Source organism: Tachypleus tridentatus, chromosome 13 (genome assembly GCF_004210375.1).
Source record: "Tachypleus tridentatus isolate NWPU-2018 chromosome 13, ASM421037v1, whole genome shotgun sequence".
NCBI classification, from domain to species: domain Eukaryota; kingdom Metazoa; phylum Arthropoda; class Merostomata; order Xiphosura; family Limulidae; genus Tachypleus; species Tachypleus tridentatus.
The window spans coordinates 167,215,769-167,232,434 of record NC_134837.1 but is presented as its reverse complement, the minus strand read 5'-3'; the positions used below and the strand labels follow the sequence as shown (position 1 = coordinate 167,232,434).

The following is a 16,666-nucleotide window of genomic DNA, read 5'->3' as shown; positions in this document are numbered from 1 at the left end:
CTTGGGGAGGCTATAAGTACATTTGGTTTGGTTTTACGCAAGTAGCGTTGCGTTTCGTTGCAGGTGATAAGGTCAAAAAGCCGAGCTTCAAAGGTCAAAGTGATCACGACAGCGTGACATCTTAGAAATATTTGTTATGTTTGGCTTTCATTATTAGACACAGTCGACTTCACATTATTAACAATTAAATAGAGAATAGCTGAACTGCTCGAGGATACAAAAGAACATATAGATAACAATTGTCACGAGAAACGTGGCTCAACACAATTGGATCTTCAAGTACCGTCTCCAAGCAACAAAAATCCATCTTACTTGTCTTACCATTCTAGCCTTAAGACTATCTTAAGTACAGAACAATCGGTCGTTTTGTTGTGTTTTTTTCTTCTCGATGTATTGCATAAAGATGTCTTTTGTTGATGTCAAATAAATATTCATCAAAACGAGTCCTATTGTTTTCGTTCAGAACTGAAGCTGAATACTTTATTTACAATGTTATGTTACTTTTCTCGCTATATTTTACAGGTAATATATTACAATCTCAGTAAGTTTTTTCATTAAAAACAATATGAAATTACACTAATATTTGTGTTTACTGAAGAAGAATGATACGACAAGGAACTCAGCGTTCCATCAGCATTATTGTAATAAAAAAGTCAGGTATTATTTTTACATTAATTTTGTCATTGACCTCTTCTATTTAAGCAGAAAGCCAACATGTATGTAATAATACAATTTAGAAAAATAAATAAATACAAAAACAAATTCAGCATTGTTTCTATACATTCATAGCTACAACCTCTAAACTTTACTCACTGGACTGCATGTTACTAGCAACGTCGACATGTAAATGAATGTACACAAAGACATAGGACCAGTACTAGCAATATCTAACTTTTATATGGAAGTTTTTTACAGACACTGGATTAGCATTTGCATGAGTGTCTACATAGATATTTGACTATCATTAGGAATATCGTACTTGTACATAGATGACTATACGGACACTGAACTATTGTTAGAATGCCTAGCTCGTAAATGGATGTATATACAGACATTGGACAATTACTACAAATATCTTATACTAGCTGGTTCATGAATGTATATACAGACAGTGGGCTAGACTATACATTAATGTATACACAAAAATAATTTAGTTGTTACAGTAAATAATTGTCTACTCATTTACAGTGATTGGTTTGGTTTGTTTTGAATTTCGCGTAAAACTATACGAGGGCTATCTGCGCTAGCCGTCCCTAATTTAGAAGTGTAAGGCTAGAGAGAAGGCCGCTAGTCATCACCACCCACCGCCAACTCTTAGGCTACTCTTTTACCAACGAATAGTGGGATTGTCCGTCACATTATAACGCCCCCACGGCTGAAAGGGCGAGGATGTTTGGTGTGACAGGGATTCGAACCCATGACCCTCGAATTACGAGTCGAGTGCCTTAACCACCTGGCGATGCTGGGCCCATTTATAGTGACGTAGTTGTAATTTGACAAGTTGTAGATGTTAATTCTCTAGATTTATTGAATATTTTAAGTTCAATGTCATTATCGTTGACGTAAGTATTCGGTTTTATTTCATAAACGGCAAGAAAATTTTCGACATTTGCTGCTCTTAAATTTCTTGGGTAAAATCATAGGCGTAAAGTTGCAAAGTGGGTTAATTACTTCGAGTAACTAGTTATTTAGCTGTCACAAATAACAATATTAATTACAAGTGATCAATTCCATTCTGTGTTTCAAAGTTTCACAAAGCTGCACGTGTGATGTTTGCGTATAGTTGTCTCTACTTTTCCAGTCGAGAGTCTAGATGGTAGACAACTAGTCAGTACCAACCGCCAATTACTGGGTTAGCCATATAAGATAGAATTTGACCATTACTCTTATAGCACACCTTCGACCTCATATTTGGAATATATTTTTGTTTCGATGGTTCGCGAACAACGAATCCTTCGATCCACAATCTGGGAATGCTAATAATAATAATTACACGCGTGGACTAAGTGGTAAATCCCGACTTGAGTTACAGATCAAGTTGTATACCAGATAGTATGTTATTTTTTATCTGTATTCGCATATCATATCTGTTTACTCTGGTGTTTGAGCTAGAAAAAACATTTATTGTTTTTGCAATCGATTAGTGATGGGGGTTCACTTAAAAAGAGTCCTCTACTTTAAATCAAATGTTCAAGTTATATTCATGTTTAGAAAGTGTATGCTCGAACAAGATGATTTTTGTCTTCAAGATATCCTGCCTAGTTAGTCCTACTTCACTAACTCATGACCAACAACATAGAAGTATTTAATTATATTTAAGTACTGATTACTAAGATAAAGAGAAAGAGCATCTCTTTTTTTTTTCTGTATTCAAATAGTTCTAGATTTTTATCATTGCTGTACTTATCTTCATTCAGATTAGAAGCTCAATAGCTTCTTTTTTCAATTGTGTAAAGTTTAATGTGTCTTCAAATCATTGACTTTTGTTTTACCTTAAAGTATGTGGTTCAACGTAGTAAATAATATTTTTACAATTGATTTTAGTTCCTGTATTCTTATAAGTATACGATAATTCTACCTTAAATACATTACATGCTTTTCCTGGTGAGTCGACACTTACGCCTCCTAGTGACATAACGGCCTGTCTGCGGAATTATATTGCTATAAACCTGGTTTCGATACCTGTAGTGGGCAGAGCACAGATAGCCCATTGTGTAGCTTTGTAGTTAGTTGCAAATAAAGAAACAATAGACACTTACAGTTTCGTTATATTTCTTGAGAATTTTCCAGTGCAATAACCAATCAGTAATATAAGATTGGCGTTTTCATTCAGCATGCGTGTCATTCATTCACTCTTAACGTTCGTCGTCCAATACCAGTCTCATGTTACGAACAAGTGCTTCGGTTTACTCTGTTGAAGTAACTGACTGTAAACATGTGCTGAAAAAGTATGTTTCGTCACGTGGTTGTTAACTATTAACAGAGTGTCGTTTTTCAAGTACTCAAACACGTTCTTATGAATGAAACAGGTGTTCGAGTTGTTTGAACCTGTTTAAAGTTTGCCCTCTAGCGAACTAGTATTATAGCTTGAACTAAATATAGTTATTTGGAAGTTAGTACGTGTGTGTGTGCTCGTTATAGTAAAGCCACAATAGGCTACCTATCTTATCATCGCGAGGAATCGAGCCCTGGATTTAAATGTTCCAAGTCCGTAGACTTACCCTGTGATACTCGGGGACAATACCAGTTAGTACGTGTGTTTCTCTTTCAGATTACAGTCATTATTATTAGATTTCTGTTTAAACACATCGTACAGCGATACAATGACAAAAATTAGTGCAACTTTTGGAGCATTCAAACAGGAAAAAAAAAGAAGTAAGATTTGCAGATTTATAAGCATATATTTGCAATACATTTATATCTATATATGCATTATACAGCAGGCAAAGTGACCGAAACTATAATCTCCGTTTCGGAATATAGATTTTCGATTTTACATTAAAATAGCTTTGTGATTTGTCTGATTTGAATTCTCGAGCAAACCTACACCAGGGGTATCTGCGTTAGCTATCCCTAATTTGGCAATGAAAGACTAGATGGAAGGCAGCTTAGTGAAATGACCTAGAAAGGACAATCAGCTGCAAAGGTTGCAAGGCCCGGCATGGTTAGGACGCTTGACTCGCAATCTGAGTGTCGCAGGCTCGAATCCCCCCGTCTCACCAAAGGTGCTGCCATTTCAACCGTGGGGGCGTTATAAAGGTACAGTCAATCCCACTAATTGTTAGTAAGAGAGTAGTTCAAGAGCTGGTGGTGATAAGTAGCTGCTTTCCCTCTAGACTTACTGTGCTAAATTAGGTACTGCTAGCGTAGATAGTCTTCGAATAGCTTTCGGCGAAATTTGAATCAAATCCAAATTCTGCACACGGTGTCTAATAGTAATCCTTATTAGAAAAATTAACGTACCTCGAACTAGATAAAGTTTTAATGTTTATATATCTAATGGAAAGCGGTTAGTACTTAAAATGTACTATATTTTATGGAATTGCAGGAAAGCAAAGTTACTTATTAGTTCCATAGAATGATTGAAACAAAACGTATTTCAAACACAGATAACAACGATATGGAACAACCTAGCGGTAATTTGTTATTACTGCCACACATCTTGTTTATTTCGCACATTCATCCCGCGAACAGGTCACGAGGAAATATTATATATTTTAACTAGTGTAAAAAACAAAAACAACCAATCATTTCGGTGTAATCCGATGAGTGTAACCACTCATTTCCTATGAGAGTATATTTGTGTTATGTAATATATTTTCAATAAGTATAATTCACGCTTGCGCTTATGCGCTGTTTTACACGCACAATCTGATGAAGTAATGTATGATTAATGTTAGCTTTTTCTTTGTTTATATGAAATATATAACTATTATGTGTTGCTATGCGAAACGTTACACGTTCTGCTCACTGCGGGTACCTAAACCCGATTTTTAGTATTGTATGTTCTAAGACTTATCGATAAGCAATTATTGGAACTATATGTACATATAAAATAATCCATAAGCCCTTCGACGGATAAATTACCAGTATCCATCAAGTCTTGCTTTTGAAGAGAAGCGATCGTGCATAATATACATTTCCAAACAGTTGTTTTTCATTACTTTATTTTGAAGTAATCGTAACGTGCCTAAATATTTTAAAGCACGTGATAGAATTAATAATAATATATAACCGTCTATAGAAATATCTTGGCATACGCCTCATACCATTTGTTGCATGTTGTTCTTATTAGTTTTAGTTCTTTATAATATATGCAGAAGGCTTGAATGCAAGGCCGGTTTCGCTTGGATGAATATTTTCATTGCGCATATTCATTGTTGAGCCCCTAGCAACTGTCGTGACAATCGTTCAATTAAAGTATACGTGGCCTTGCATATCCAATTATTTATCTATCAAACTAGCCTACTACTTGCGCATGCTGTTTCTACGCTGTTTTATGTCGAGTTCTCTCTGGATTTCTTTCGAATTGATATTAACGTTAAGAAGTAATGTTACATAAAACTTCTCTACTTACTGAAAGATGGAAAGTCAGTTCAAATTTTGAGTCCTTTTCATTTTGTCTTTGTAGATTTATCTCTTAGGTTCAGCATAGCAATTTACTAAAGTTTCGCTTCTTTATGGAGATAACAAAACTTACTGTTGAGTTACAACAATGTCACAGTTTCTCACTAGGGTTATTTACTTTTGCTACCTGATTTAATTAAAAACATAAACAGATAAACTTAAGAATACCATACTTATTTTAATAGTAAGCTTAAAAAGGGAGAAATATTTAAATGCTGCATTATTAACTCAACCATTTAAGTTACAAGAATTTAGCTGAGAAACTTTCTCAACAGGTTTAACTGACTTGTAGAACAGAAGAGTAACAGCATTTAAACAGAAACACTTCGAGTTGAATTACAAATATTATCAATGATAAATCTCTTCACCACGCCGTTAGCCAAATCTGTGAGATATAACTACGAAGAAATACTGACATCAAAATTTATTACATACAGTATTTTAACTCTATCAAATATAACAATACACGTATGTAATTGAACCCAGCATGGCCAAGTGTTTAAGGCACTTGCCTCGTAATCTGAGGATCACGGGTTCGAATCTCCATCACACCAAACATACTCACCCTTTCAGCAGTGGGGGCATTATAATGTGTCGCTCAATCCCGCTATTTGTTGGTAAAAGAGTAGCCCAAAAGTTGACGGTGGGTGATGATGACTAGCTGCCTTTCTTCTAGCCTTACACTGCTAAATTAAGGAGGGCTAGCGCAGATAACTTTCGTGTAGCTTTGCATGAAATTCAAAACAAACAATGTATATAATTATTAGGTTGTCCAGAAATAAATGTCAGAATTCTCACGACGACATTTAGAAGCTGAATATTGAGTAACTTATCGTTGGTTGGTTTAATCCAACTTTTGTCACTTACAAGGTATCTTGATTGTTTGCTGTTTCAACTCTGATCAGAGTAAGTTTCGCAACTTCCAAGGCAGCATGGACAAGAAGGACTTTCGTCTGATTTTCCGCTACTATTTCAAACCTGGGCGAAAAGCTACACGGAACATCAACCAGGCATTCGGCCAGGGATCTGCTACTGAACGTACAGTTTAGCGTTGGTTCCAAAGGTTTTTACATGGAAATAAAAGTATTGAAGACCACGAAGGTCGTGAAAGGAAGCCATTCTTAGATGAAAACATATTAAGAGAAACATTTGAGACAAACTCTCACACAACAATACGTGAGCTTGCAGAAAAGCTAGGCACAAGCAAATCAAGCATTGTTAACCACATGAGTGCGATTGAAAAAACGAAAACGTTGGATAAGTGAGTTCCGCATGAGCTAACTGAAGATCAACAAAATCGACGTTATGAGACCTGTCAAGGATGACACTCCAAAAATTGAACGAATTGGAAATCGAGGTTCTGCTTCATCCACCTTATTAGCCAAACCTTTTTCCTACAGATTTTCAATTTTTCAATCACTCTGACAACACTTTGAACAATAAACTCTTTCAAAACCAGACAGCTGCAGAAAAAGCTTTCAGGGAGTTCATTGACCATAGAAACGCTGATTTCTACACCAAGGGCATATGTAATATCGTTACTTGTTGGCAAAGGTATGTTAAAGCAAATGGTGCTTACTTTGATTAAAGCATGTTTTACAACACTGGTTTATACTTTTCCAAACTTCACAGTTCAAAAATGACATTTATTTTTAAACAACCTAATATATTTCCGCTGTTTACGAGTTTTATATAGAAAAACAAACACATGTACTAAGATCTCATACTACGGCTGTGCTAGGAACAGTAGTTTTAATTTAATACCAAATACGACGTTAATGTCGCTCTACAGAGAAAAACGTCTAAATAGTTGTTATTTAAAATTTTGCAATGTTCGATTTTTGTTATACTCAATATCTCTCATAGTTGATTCAGTTTCGTCACAAACTGATAGACGCTCAAACTTTATATAAATTCAATGTCTTAAAATAATTATTTTAATTTGTACTTTTACAATAATATGCCCCGCAGTGGCATAGCGTATGTCTGTAGACTCACATCACTAAAACCCGTGTTTCGATACATGTGGTGGGCAGAGCAGAGATAGTACATTGTGTAGTTTTGTGCTCAGTTACAAACAAATAAATAAATACAATAATGTGTCTATATACGTTTATAAATTTAATATCAACACTTGAATCGTACTTGTTTAACTGTTATTTGGGCCGAATGTTTACATTTCTGTGAAGATGTAAGGATAATAAATTTACATCTCAGCATCCAGTGACTCTTATTTTTATCTCATGCAGTGTGTGTGTGTGTGTGTGGTTTTTTGTTTGGTTTGTTTTGAATTTCGCACAAAGCTACACGAGGGCTATTTGCGTTAGCCGTTCATAATTTAGCAGTGTAAGACTGGAGGAAAAGCAGCTATTCATAACCACCCACCGCAATCTCTTGGGCTAATCTTTTACCAACGAATAGTGGGATTGACCGTCACATTATAACGCCCCAACGGCTGAAAGGGCAAGCATGTTTGATGTGACGGAGATTCGAACCTCTGACCCTCGGATTACGAGTCTAGTGTCTTAACTACTTGGCCATGCCGGGCCCGTGTGGTGTGTTTTGTATTCATGCAAATCCCTTTTACCATTGCAAATGCTATTACAATTTTTTTTTCTAAAAATCTCTGTTTTTAGCTTTAGTGATCTATTCGTTTTGTAAAACTCTCTTTTGTGATATGTTTGATACATTGTCTACCCTAATTCCAGTAATATTGTTGTAAGCACAGCCCTGACCCAGTTTTCATGAGTACTGTTAAATAAGTAATAGAAAATTAAAAACAAACATTCTTTGGTATAGTTTTAAACTTTTTATTTTTGTTTCTCAGGTCTTATTCCCAATAACTAAAAGTAGGATGAATATCATGTTCCAATAAGTTATGCACCCAATGGCACAGCGGTAAATTTGCGCGCATACAAAGCTAGAAAATGTGTTTCGATACCAGTGGTAGACAGCACAGACAGCCTATTGTGTAGCTTTGTGCTTAAGTCAAATAAACAATACAAACCAACAAGTTATTCAAAATATCTATTTCTTTTAGTAGTAGTACAAACCTTAGTTTTCTATCTATTAGTATGTTCATTTTTATTCTATATTCAACATATTTTATTTGTAGTTGTATATATAGTTATTTTTGGAAACACATATAAAGTTTTGTTTGTTATTATTTCTTAGTCATGATCCATCAATTTTAATTTACAAGTAATTAATACTTTGTATTAATTTACTCAACTCTGTACAACTAGCCTTCTCGTGACGTTTTTGCGTAACATTAACACTAGTTTGTTTTCGTTTAGAAGCTAAACTAAATGTATGATATATATATATATATATATTTTAGAATTGTTGCCACTAGCTTTGTGCGAAATTAAAAATGAAACAGACTTACTTTTAGACTAATATATTATTATTCATGAGGATATATTAGATTTATTACTTTCTTTTATTTTGCCATTTGTCATTATTTGTTGTTGTAAAGGTATAGTGAGCCCTTGGTATTAGTTATTGTTATGGTGGCTATAAATTGTTTTTCTGAGAAAATTACAAGCTCTTGATTCGTCAATGTGGAAGAGTAATAAAATAAAAGCATCAAATGAACGAGTAAACAGAATCGGTGTCCTCTTTCTCCAATTTCAAGTTGTAATTAACCACAGTTCATATGCATAGGTCATCAAGTGAAAGATGCTGTTCTGTAATATACGCATTGAATGTTGCACATAGGACAGAGAGACATCATAAAATATTAACATTACGCTTTTAATCATGACACTCAGGTATTTAGCTACAACGACTTTTCCAGCACTTAAAAATCAGTATTAAATCCACCTCAAAAACTCGAGCGTTTATAAATAGTAACTTTTCCGTTTTACACAACTCTTACGTAATTTTTCTTTCTCTAATTTGTGTGATTTTTTAACAAGAAACTTAAGCTTAAAAATTATATTCAAGAAAAGTAATTCATTACTTTTTACATTTACACGCGATGTTTGTGTGTAGATAATTTCTTTTCACGTTTTATTAAACTAAAAGATAAACATCGTCTTACCTTTTCATCAGTTTAATATTACTAAGTTAAAACTCAGATGCTTCCATTTTTCACTGTAATTTCTAGGACGAAACAAAAATATGCGTTTAAAAATCAGAAGGATATAAGATCACTTGCTACATTACAAAAACATGTCTCTATTTTGAACACAGATCCTTAGAACGAATAAGTAATCGTAAATTTAGCGTAGTGCCACCTGTCGGTGAACGTACTTAAAGTGTAAATATAATTTAACTTCCGGTTGAGAACAAAAAATAAAAAAAGAAACGTGCTGCTCGGAATAGAAAGGTTAGACTGCCAAAAATTTAACTGGAACAGAATATAACCTGTTAGTGTATTTAATTTATTACATGACAAAATCTTGTGTCGTTAGAATATGAATTTCAGTATTTCGAAGTGCACAGAGTTTTCTTTGTACTTCTCCTGGGTATACATCAATCATATGAATAAAATAATTTTATTAATAGTTTTAAGGTTATTATATTTTATCTTCTTTCAGCATAAAATAACTGTTTTTGGACAGAACAATAAATATTATTTGTTGTTCTGGTTTAATTCAAATAAACAGTTTAAAATGAGCAGCTCAAATAAAAAAGATGTGCAACTTTAAGTATTGGAGATATAATATTAAAAATTCGCTTTACCTTGTTATTTTTTACGGCATTGTATTCATTGTTATTCAATGTATTTTTACTGTTTATATCTGTATGACGAGTATTAATTTATATTTTAAACAGCTATTTTTTATATCTTGGTGGTGTGTTTAAATTTTGTTTCTAGAATTATATAATGTTACTTAAGTAGCTTTGATATAAAAGCATGCTCAATATTTCTCTATGTTTTGCAGTGCCAAGAATAGTACTTTGAAGCCACTCCTGCATATTTCTCTTTCTCACTTGATCCTAATCCTAGTAGGATCTAGTGATGTTCTAATTAACCATACCTTTATGAACAAGATATGAACTAGTTTTGTGTGACTGTTAGTTACAAAGATCATAATAACATAAAAGTAGGCCCGGCATGGCCAGGTGGTTAAGGCACTCGACTCGTAACCTGAGGGTCGCGGATTTGAATTCCCGTCACACTAAACATGCTCGCTTTTTCAGCCTTGGGAGCTTTATAATGTGACGGTCAATCCCACTAAAAAAGAGTAGCCCAAAAGTTAGTGGTGGGTGGTGATGACCAGCTGCCTTCCCTCTAGTCCTGCTAAATTATGAATGGCTAGCACAGATAGCCCTCGTGTAGCTTTGCGCGAAATTTAAACCAAACAAGCTATAAAAGTAATCAAAATACAAACAAGAAAAGTGCAATGGAACACAATAATCATAGTTCTTGTCCCGGTGTATTTTACAGAAAATATGAGTGATTTACCCCATTTCTTATAAATTTATTTTTTTTTCACATTGGCATTTGTAAAAAGCAAAAACATAAAATTACTAAGTAAAGTACAATATGAGAGCCCTACCGGTTAAGAACAGAATAAAATTATAGACTGTAATTTGAGAATTAACGTTTTATGAGGCTTGGATTTACTACAAACTAACACCAGTTGCAATAGATATTAACTGATTTCAAGGGAGGTTGCGACATCGCCTTTTGAAATTAGGTGTATTGTTTTAATAATAATATCAAATAAAACTTTGATAAAGTCAGATTAAATAACGTAAGACTTAAGAAGATAATATTTTTATAAGTATTTGTTCCTTGGCCCCCCCCCAAAAAAAAAGTGACTTCTTTATCTTAGTTCACAGTAATCTATCTGCAAGAAGTTCTCCTCCGATGTCTCAGCGGTAAATCTGTTGGTTTATAACTCTAAAAAAACTGACTTTGATACCCGCAGTGAGCTTTATACTTAACATTAAATAACCAAACCACCATCGGGAATCGAACCACAAAATCTATAGGTTAAAAAATATAAACTTAGCGTGAAAAATAAAAAAATAATGAATAAACAATGAATTACAGTATAAAAATACATTTTGTATATTATATTAAATGTAATTTTAAATAAAGAGTTCATTTGATGTGTGTTTTTAAAGAATATCTTGTGTACAATAGAAAAGCTGAATTACTGTATCTCACCTCTACCTGCTTCGTCTGTTACGCTGGATAACTGGAGTCTTGCGTTTTCTCTAGCGCTACCGGCTGAGGACAGTGTGAGTATTGGATCACCAGAGACTTCCGTTTGCTCTGACAACGCCTGTTGAAAATAGTCGAGAACCACGTTCAGTCATTATGTTTGGATTAAGTCAGGCTGTAAGGTGTCTCAATAGACCTGTGGGGCTACCGTTTGCGCATTTTCTTTCAAGTTTTTTATGTTCTCATTTTTTTATTACTGGCATTAATAATAGTTTGTTCGTTGGCAGTCTTTCAACAATAGAATATAAACACGTCGTGAAAACAATATACCCACAAGCCTCGAGGTGAACGTGCGTTACAAAGTCACGGAGTGCCTGGGGTGCAATGTCCCAGTCGGTCGGCATTTTAAGACAAACTGTTATTGTTGTTCATGAACAAAGGATAACAAAAATAATAAATAAACATATATAGGTGATGTTTGGGATACAACTAGGGTAGTTTAATTGCAATGCGAAATTCTAGAGTACAATTTTACTCTTACAATGACTATTATCTGTCTATCTACACACAAGCACATATTAACAATTCTCAGCTACGTTTAGAGTCTAGCACACGCGTCCAACCAATTCAAGATATGTTTGTCCAAAGCAAATCATGATGGATTTGTTTGCCACAAACAGCTGTTAAAATGCGTTAAACGGGTTATCTTTACACCTAAATATGCTGAATTCTAAAACAGCAATACGAGTGTTGGTTCAACCTATCCTATAAATGCAGATTAGCACTTGCATAACCATGAAGATAGTTAACCACATCATAAAAGCGCTTTTACGGCATCATATGGATTAAAATACGGCCTTACAAACGTAAACATTAAAAACAAAATTATTAAAAGAGAAAACTTTCTCATTATTATAATCACTAGAGAAACGCCGTCCTACGAACGGCTGTTTATACTAATAATTACTCATCGTAGCATTCACACCTGATTTAGAAAAAAGTGAATATTTTCCAAAAATGATTTTTGTTTCTAGAAACTACTGCATGGGAAAACTGTTGGAACTGTGCTCTTTTGCCATAAGCAACTCATTTGAACAAAGTGATTGAACGTACAGAGCCCAAATTTTTCATAAATTTAAGCGATATAAATTCTAATGTTTTATATGTTAAAGGTGATACCGTTTATTGAAAAAAAATTTAACAACTTCAGTTTCTCTGTACTGCATTTAAAATATAAATATATATAAAGCTATAAACATACCCTCTCGTACAATCCTAGAGAAAGTTGTGTTATTGTTGTGAGGAGTTTTATTTAAAGTTGTGTTGTATTATAAAGAACTGATTGTTCTATATACCATAGTCACTTTCTAACTGTCTCAGTCTTGAACAATGCAAGTGTGAAATATTTGATGGATGTTTGTTTGTGGTACTACCCAATAGATGGGGTAGCAGTTTGGTTACATACATAGATATTGACATGTTACATCCATTACAGTAAAACTGGAGTTATTGTAAGTTGCTTTTTGACTAATTAAAATAAAGAAAAGACTAGAAAATAGCATATTCTTAAAAGGACAAGCACTTATAAGGTAAACAAAAATTACTAATTAAGGAAAATATAGGCTTTCACAAAAGATAAAAATACTAACTTTGTTAGAACTTGCAAAAGTAAATTAATTTAGAAAATAAATAATTTTTTTCATTATCTGATCTCATTTAACTCACAATTTAAAATACAACAACTTAAATTTCCAAATGCACTTTTGACTATGGCAATCTCTTTTATGGTTGCAAAATTTTGAGACCTAAACAGATTGGCTGACTGTAAAGAATTATTTAGTCAAGAGGCGAATCAATTGAACAGGTTTGTTTGTTTTGAATTTCGCGCAAAGCTACTCTAGGGCTATCTGCGCTAGCCGTCCATAATTTAGCAGTGTAAAACTAGAGGAAAGGCAGCTAGTCATCATCACCCACCGCCAACTCTTGGGCTACTCTTTTACCAACGAATAGTGGGATTCACCATCACATTATAACACCCCCACGGCTGAAAGGGCAAGCACGTTTGGTGCGACTGGGATTCGAACCCACGACCCTTGGATTACGAATCGAACGCCTTAACCCATTTGGCCATGCCGGGCCAGAATAGGAGAAACTTGAACAATACACATTTAATAATATACAGTTACGACAGAAAGTGTTCGTACACTTGCGTCGTGAGTAGTTTTTTCCTCATAACATAAAAAGTATCACGATTACGATAATGAAAGTATGGTGTATTATAAATATTATACTAATACACATCTACATAAATTTTATGTAAACTGAATGTCACATAGACTGTTTATAAACAAATAACCAAACATAGGAGGGGCAGAAAGTGTTCGTGCATCTACTTTAATGGTCACTTGTGTAGCCTTTCAGGTGAATTACTTGGCACAATCTCTCCTCATAGCTCTCCATGATCGTTTCACTGTACTCGACTGGTATTTTCTTCCATTTTTTTTACAGAAGGCTTCCAACTCTTGCCACTTTTTCGGAATACGCTGATGAACCCTGGTCTTCAACTCATGCCAAACGTTTTCAATTGGGTTGAGATCGGGTGACTGCGATGGCCACTTCAGAACGCTTATATGGTTCCTCTGCAAACAGGATTGCACATATTTCGATGTGTGCTTAGGGTCATTGTCGTGCTGGAAGATCCAACGACGCCCAAGTCTCAAGTTCCGAGCATCATTCTTGATATAAGTGCCTAATATATCAACGTACTCTTCTTTTTTCATGATTCCGTTGACGCGGTGAAGGCTGCCTACACCAGAAGAGCTGAAGGAACCCCATAGCATGATCGAGCCACCTCCGTGTTTAACTGTAGGGACGGTGTTCTTGGGAAGATTTTGCTCCCTCTTCTTACGGAAAATATAGCGAACATCATTGTGACCGAAAAGCTCGATTTCAGTCTCGTCTGACCAAAGAATATTCTTCCAATAGGTAAAGGGTTTATCTACATGCTTTCTTGCATACCTAAATCGTGCTTCTAAATGAACAGGCTTTAAATATGGAGTTCTACGAGGGCAACATGCTTTGAACCCAGAAGAGCGTAACATTTTCGTAACTGTAGAGGTGATTACTTTAACCCTAGTTTCCCTTACCAGTTTCTGTACGTCATTACGTGTTAAACGAGGGTTCCTACTAACTTCTCTGAGAACCTTCCTCTTGGTTCTCTCTGGAATTTTGGTGGGGCGTCCGGAACGAGGGAGGTTAGCAGTTGATCCTGTGAGCTTAAACTTGACAATTATGCTTTAAACAGTAGATTTCGACACTTTAAGTTGTGTAGCAATACCGGAATGAGACACACGAGACTTGTGTTTTACAATAATTCGGTTTTTTAAATCACTGGACAGTTTTTTCCTGTTCGCCATGATGACCAAGCAGATAATGACGGAGACGGCGCTAAATTGCCGGAAGTAATTTTTTTGCTGGCTAAAATCCAATAATTATGAACCCAGTGTCTCGTTCTGGAATGGTATAATGTAGTTTATTCGCCAAACTAAACAAAATTTTTACGGGTTATCAGTTTTTTCACACGTCCTGAACTGCGAATTTCAGTGCATTTCTGAAATGTGCATTTCTAGATCTATGTATTAAACTAAAACAAATATAGATATGAATATAAATACATAATGGTAAATCAATCACACTACTCATATGATTTACAAGATAACATTTCTCATTCTGAAAACTCGCCTTGGCTAGAAGAAACAACAAAAAACTCTTTAGGGAAACCTGGATATTGAGAAGGTGTTACGGAATATAATTATTTATATACAAAAAACACTCATTCTGCTGTCTGGTCTGGGATTTAATATTTTATGGACGGTTCATGTCCACGAAGCAGAAATTACCTTTATTTCGATACACAGATATACATGACTTTTTATTTTGATTGATTGTTTATTAATATACTGCTATTACCCTCCCTTTCACTCCCCAGTGTCACAGCGGTGTGTTTTCGGACTTTGGTGGGCAGAGCAGAGATAGCCCATTGTGTTGCTTGATGCTTAACTTTAGAAAAACATACATAATACTGTTTTTATAAAGATTGTTATATATCTTAATATATAACTTAATATATCTATTTAGGAGTAAAATAAATATTCTAAGTCGGTTGAAGATCTCGAGATATCATTGGAATTATGGCTGAAAGTATCATTAAAAGTAATGCTACCCTACTAATGAAACAATGCATTATAATATTTATAAGAATAAACGTAAGAAGAGTATATTTAATTAGCTATACTGACGGCCAACTTACTTTTTATATTCTAAGTACCTAACTTACTCTGATCAGAATTATTATTATTTAACGTAAGTCAAACCTCACACTTGATATACTCGAAGTTTTGTCTAAATTTCCAAAGCACATCAGCCATGCATGGCCAGGTAGTTAAAGCACTCGACTCGTAATCCGAGGATCGTGGGTTCGAATCCTTGTAACACCAAATATGTTTGCACTTTCAGCAGTGGGGGCGTTATAAAGTGACGATCAATTCCACTGTTCGTTGGTAAAAGAGTAGCCCAAGAGTTGGCGATGGGTGATGATGACTGGCTTCCTTTTCTGACTAAATTACGGACGGCTAGGGCAGATAGCTCTCGTGTAGCTTTGCGCGAAATTCAAACCAAAACACATCAATTTGTATAGTTTGCTTCTTGATACTTCAACATTTCGCATTTGAACTCCAATCTTATAATAGCTCTGTATCTTCCACATGTTTATCTACATATTATACTATAATAAAACTGTTGCTTACATGATACTGAAAAAAAAGTTTTGATAATGCTATGTGCTACCCACAACTTTAGGAAATTTTATCCTGTGTGCGTGTAAATTTGCAATAGTGGTCATGATTTTCCCGTTTCGCCTTCGTTTTTCGATAGAGAGAATTTTATTTTTTCCATCCTCAGGATTCAGATATGACGTAACACTGGGATCTAATGCACTAGCACCACGTGTAATAGGTTAGTCTAAAGTAAAACTAAAATACCTAAATATTATTAATATTTTTTAATTCTCTGTAAACTTTTAAAATGCATGTGTGTAATTTGACGCATGATATATTTGCTCTAATCCTAAAGCACAGCACTTTAGTTTTATGTTTTGTGTGTGTGATCTCAGTTTCTGGAGGTAGATGTGGTTTTATATTCATTGTTGATTTCATTATTTTTGAACATCAACATTTTAACCCTCTTAATGATATTCATAAATTGTTTATTTTGACTTAAGCTCATAATCTTGTGCAATAATATCCGATTTTCAGTTTTATACTTTATCTCACATAAACATAACATTTAATGTTTTTATTCTATCTCGAGAAGTTAAGGGCCTGGCATGGCCAAGCGTGTTAAGGCATTCGACTCGTA

At 34.5% G+C, this 16,666-nt stretch overlaps 1 protein-coding gene across 12 annotated transcripts in view; it reads right to left on the bottom strand.

Annotated features, from left to right (window-relative positions):
• The window catches only part of LOC143241031 (transmembrane protein 45B-like), a 242,523-nt gene that overhangs the window by 13,533 nt on the left and 212,324 nt on the right, over window positions 1–16,666 (bottom strand). For 3 of the 12 annotated variants that reach the window (XM_076484467.1, XM_076484455.1, XM_076484453.1), the window contains exons 2-3: window positions 11,255–11,372; window positions 9,173–9,234 (exon numbers count right to left, since the gene is read on the bottom strand). The exons of 3 other annotated variants lie outside the window; for them this stretch is intronic. In XM_076484467.1, the coding sequence (XP_076340582.1) occupies window positions 9,206–9,234; window positions 11,255–11,372 (147 nt within the window). In that variant the 3' untranslated portion in view covers window positions 9,173–9,205. Of the gene's footprint in view, window positions 1–2,759; window positions 2,905–5,692; window positions 5,763–9,172; window positions 9,315–11,254; window positions 11,423–16,666 lie in introns of those variants that run through there. 6 more of the 12 variants (XM_076484466.1, XM_076484459.1, XM_076484454.1 and 3 more) reach the window with 5 other exon arrangements.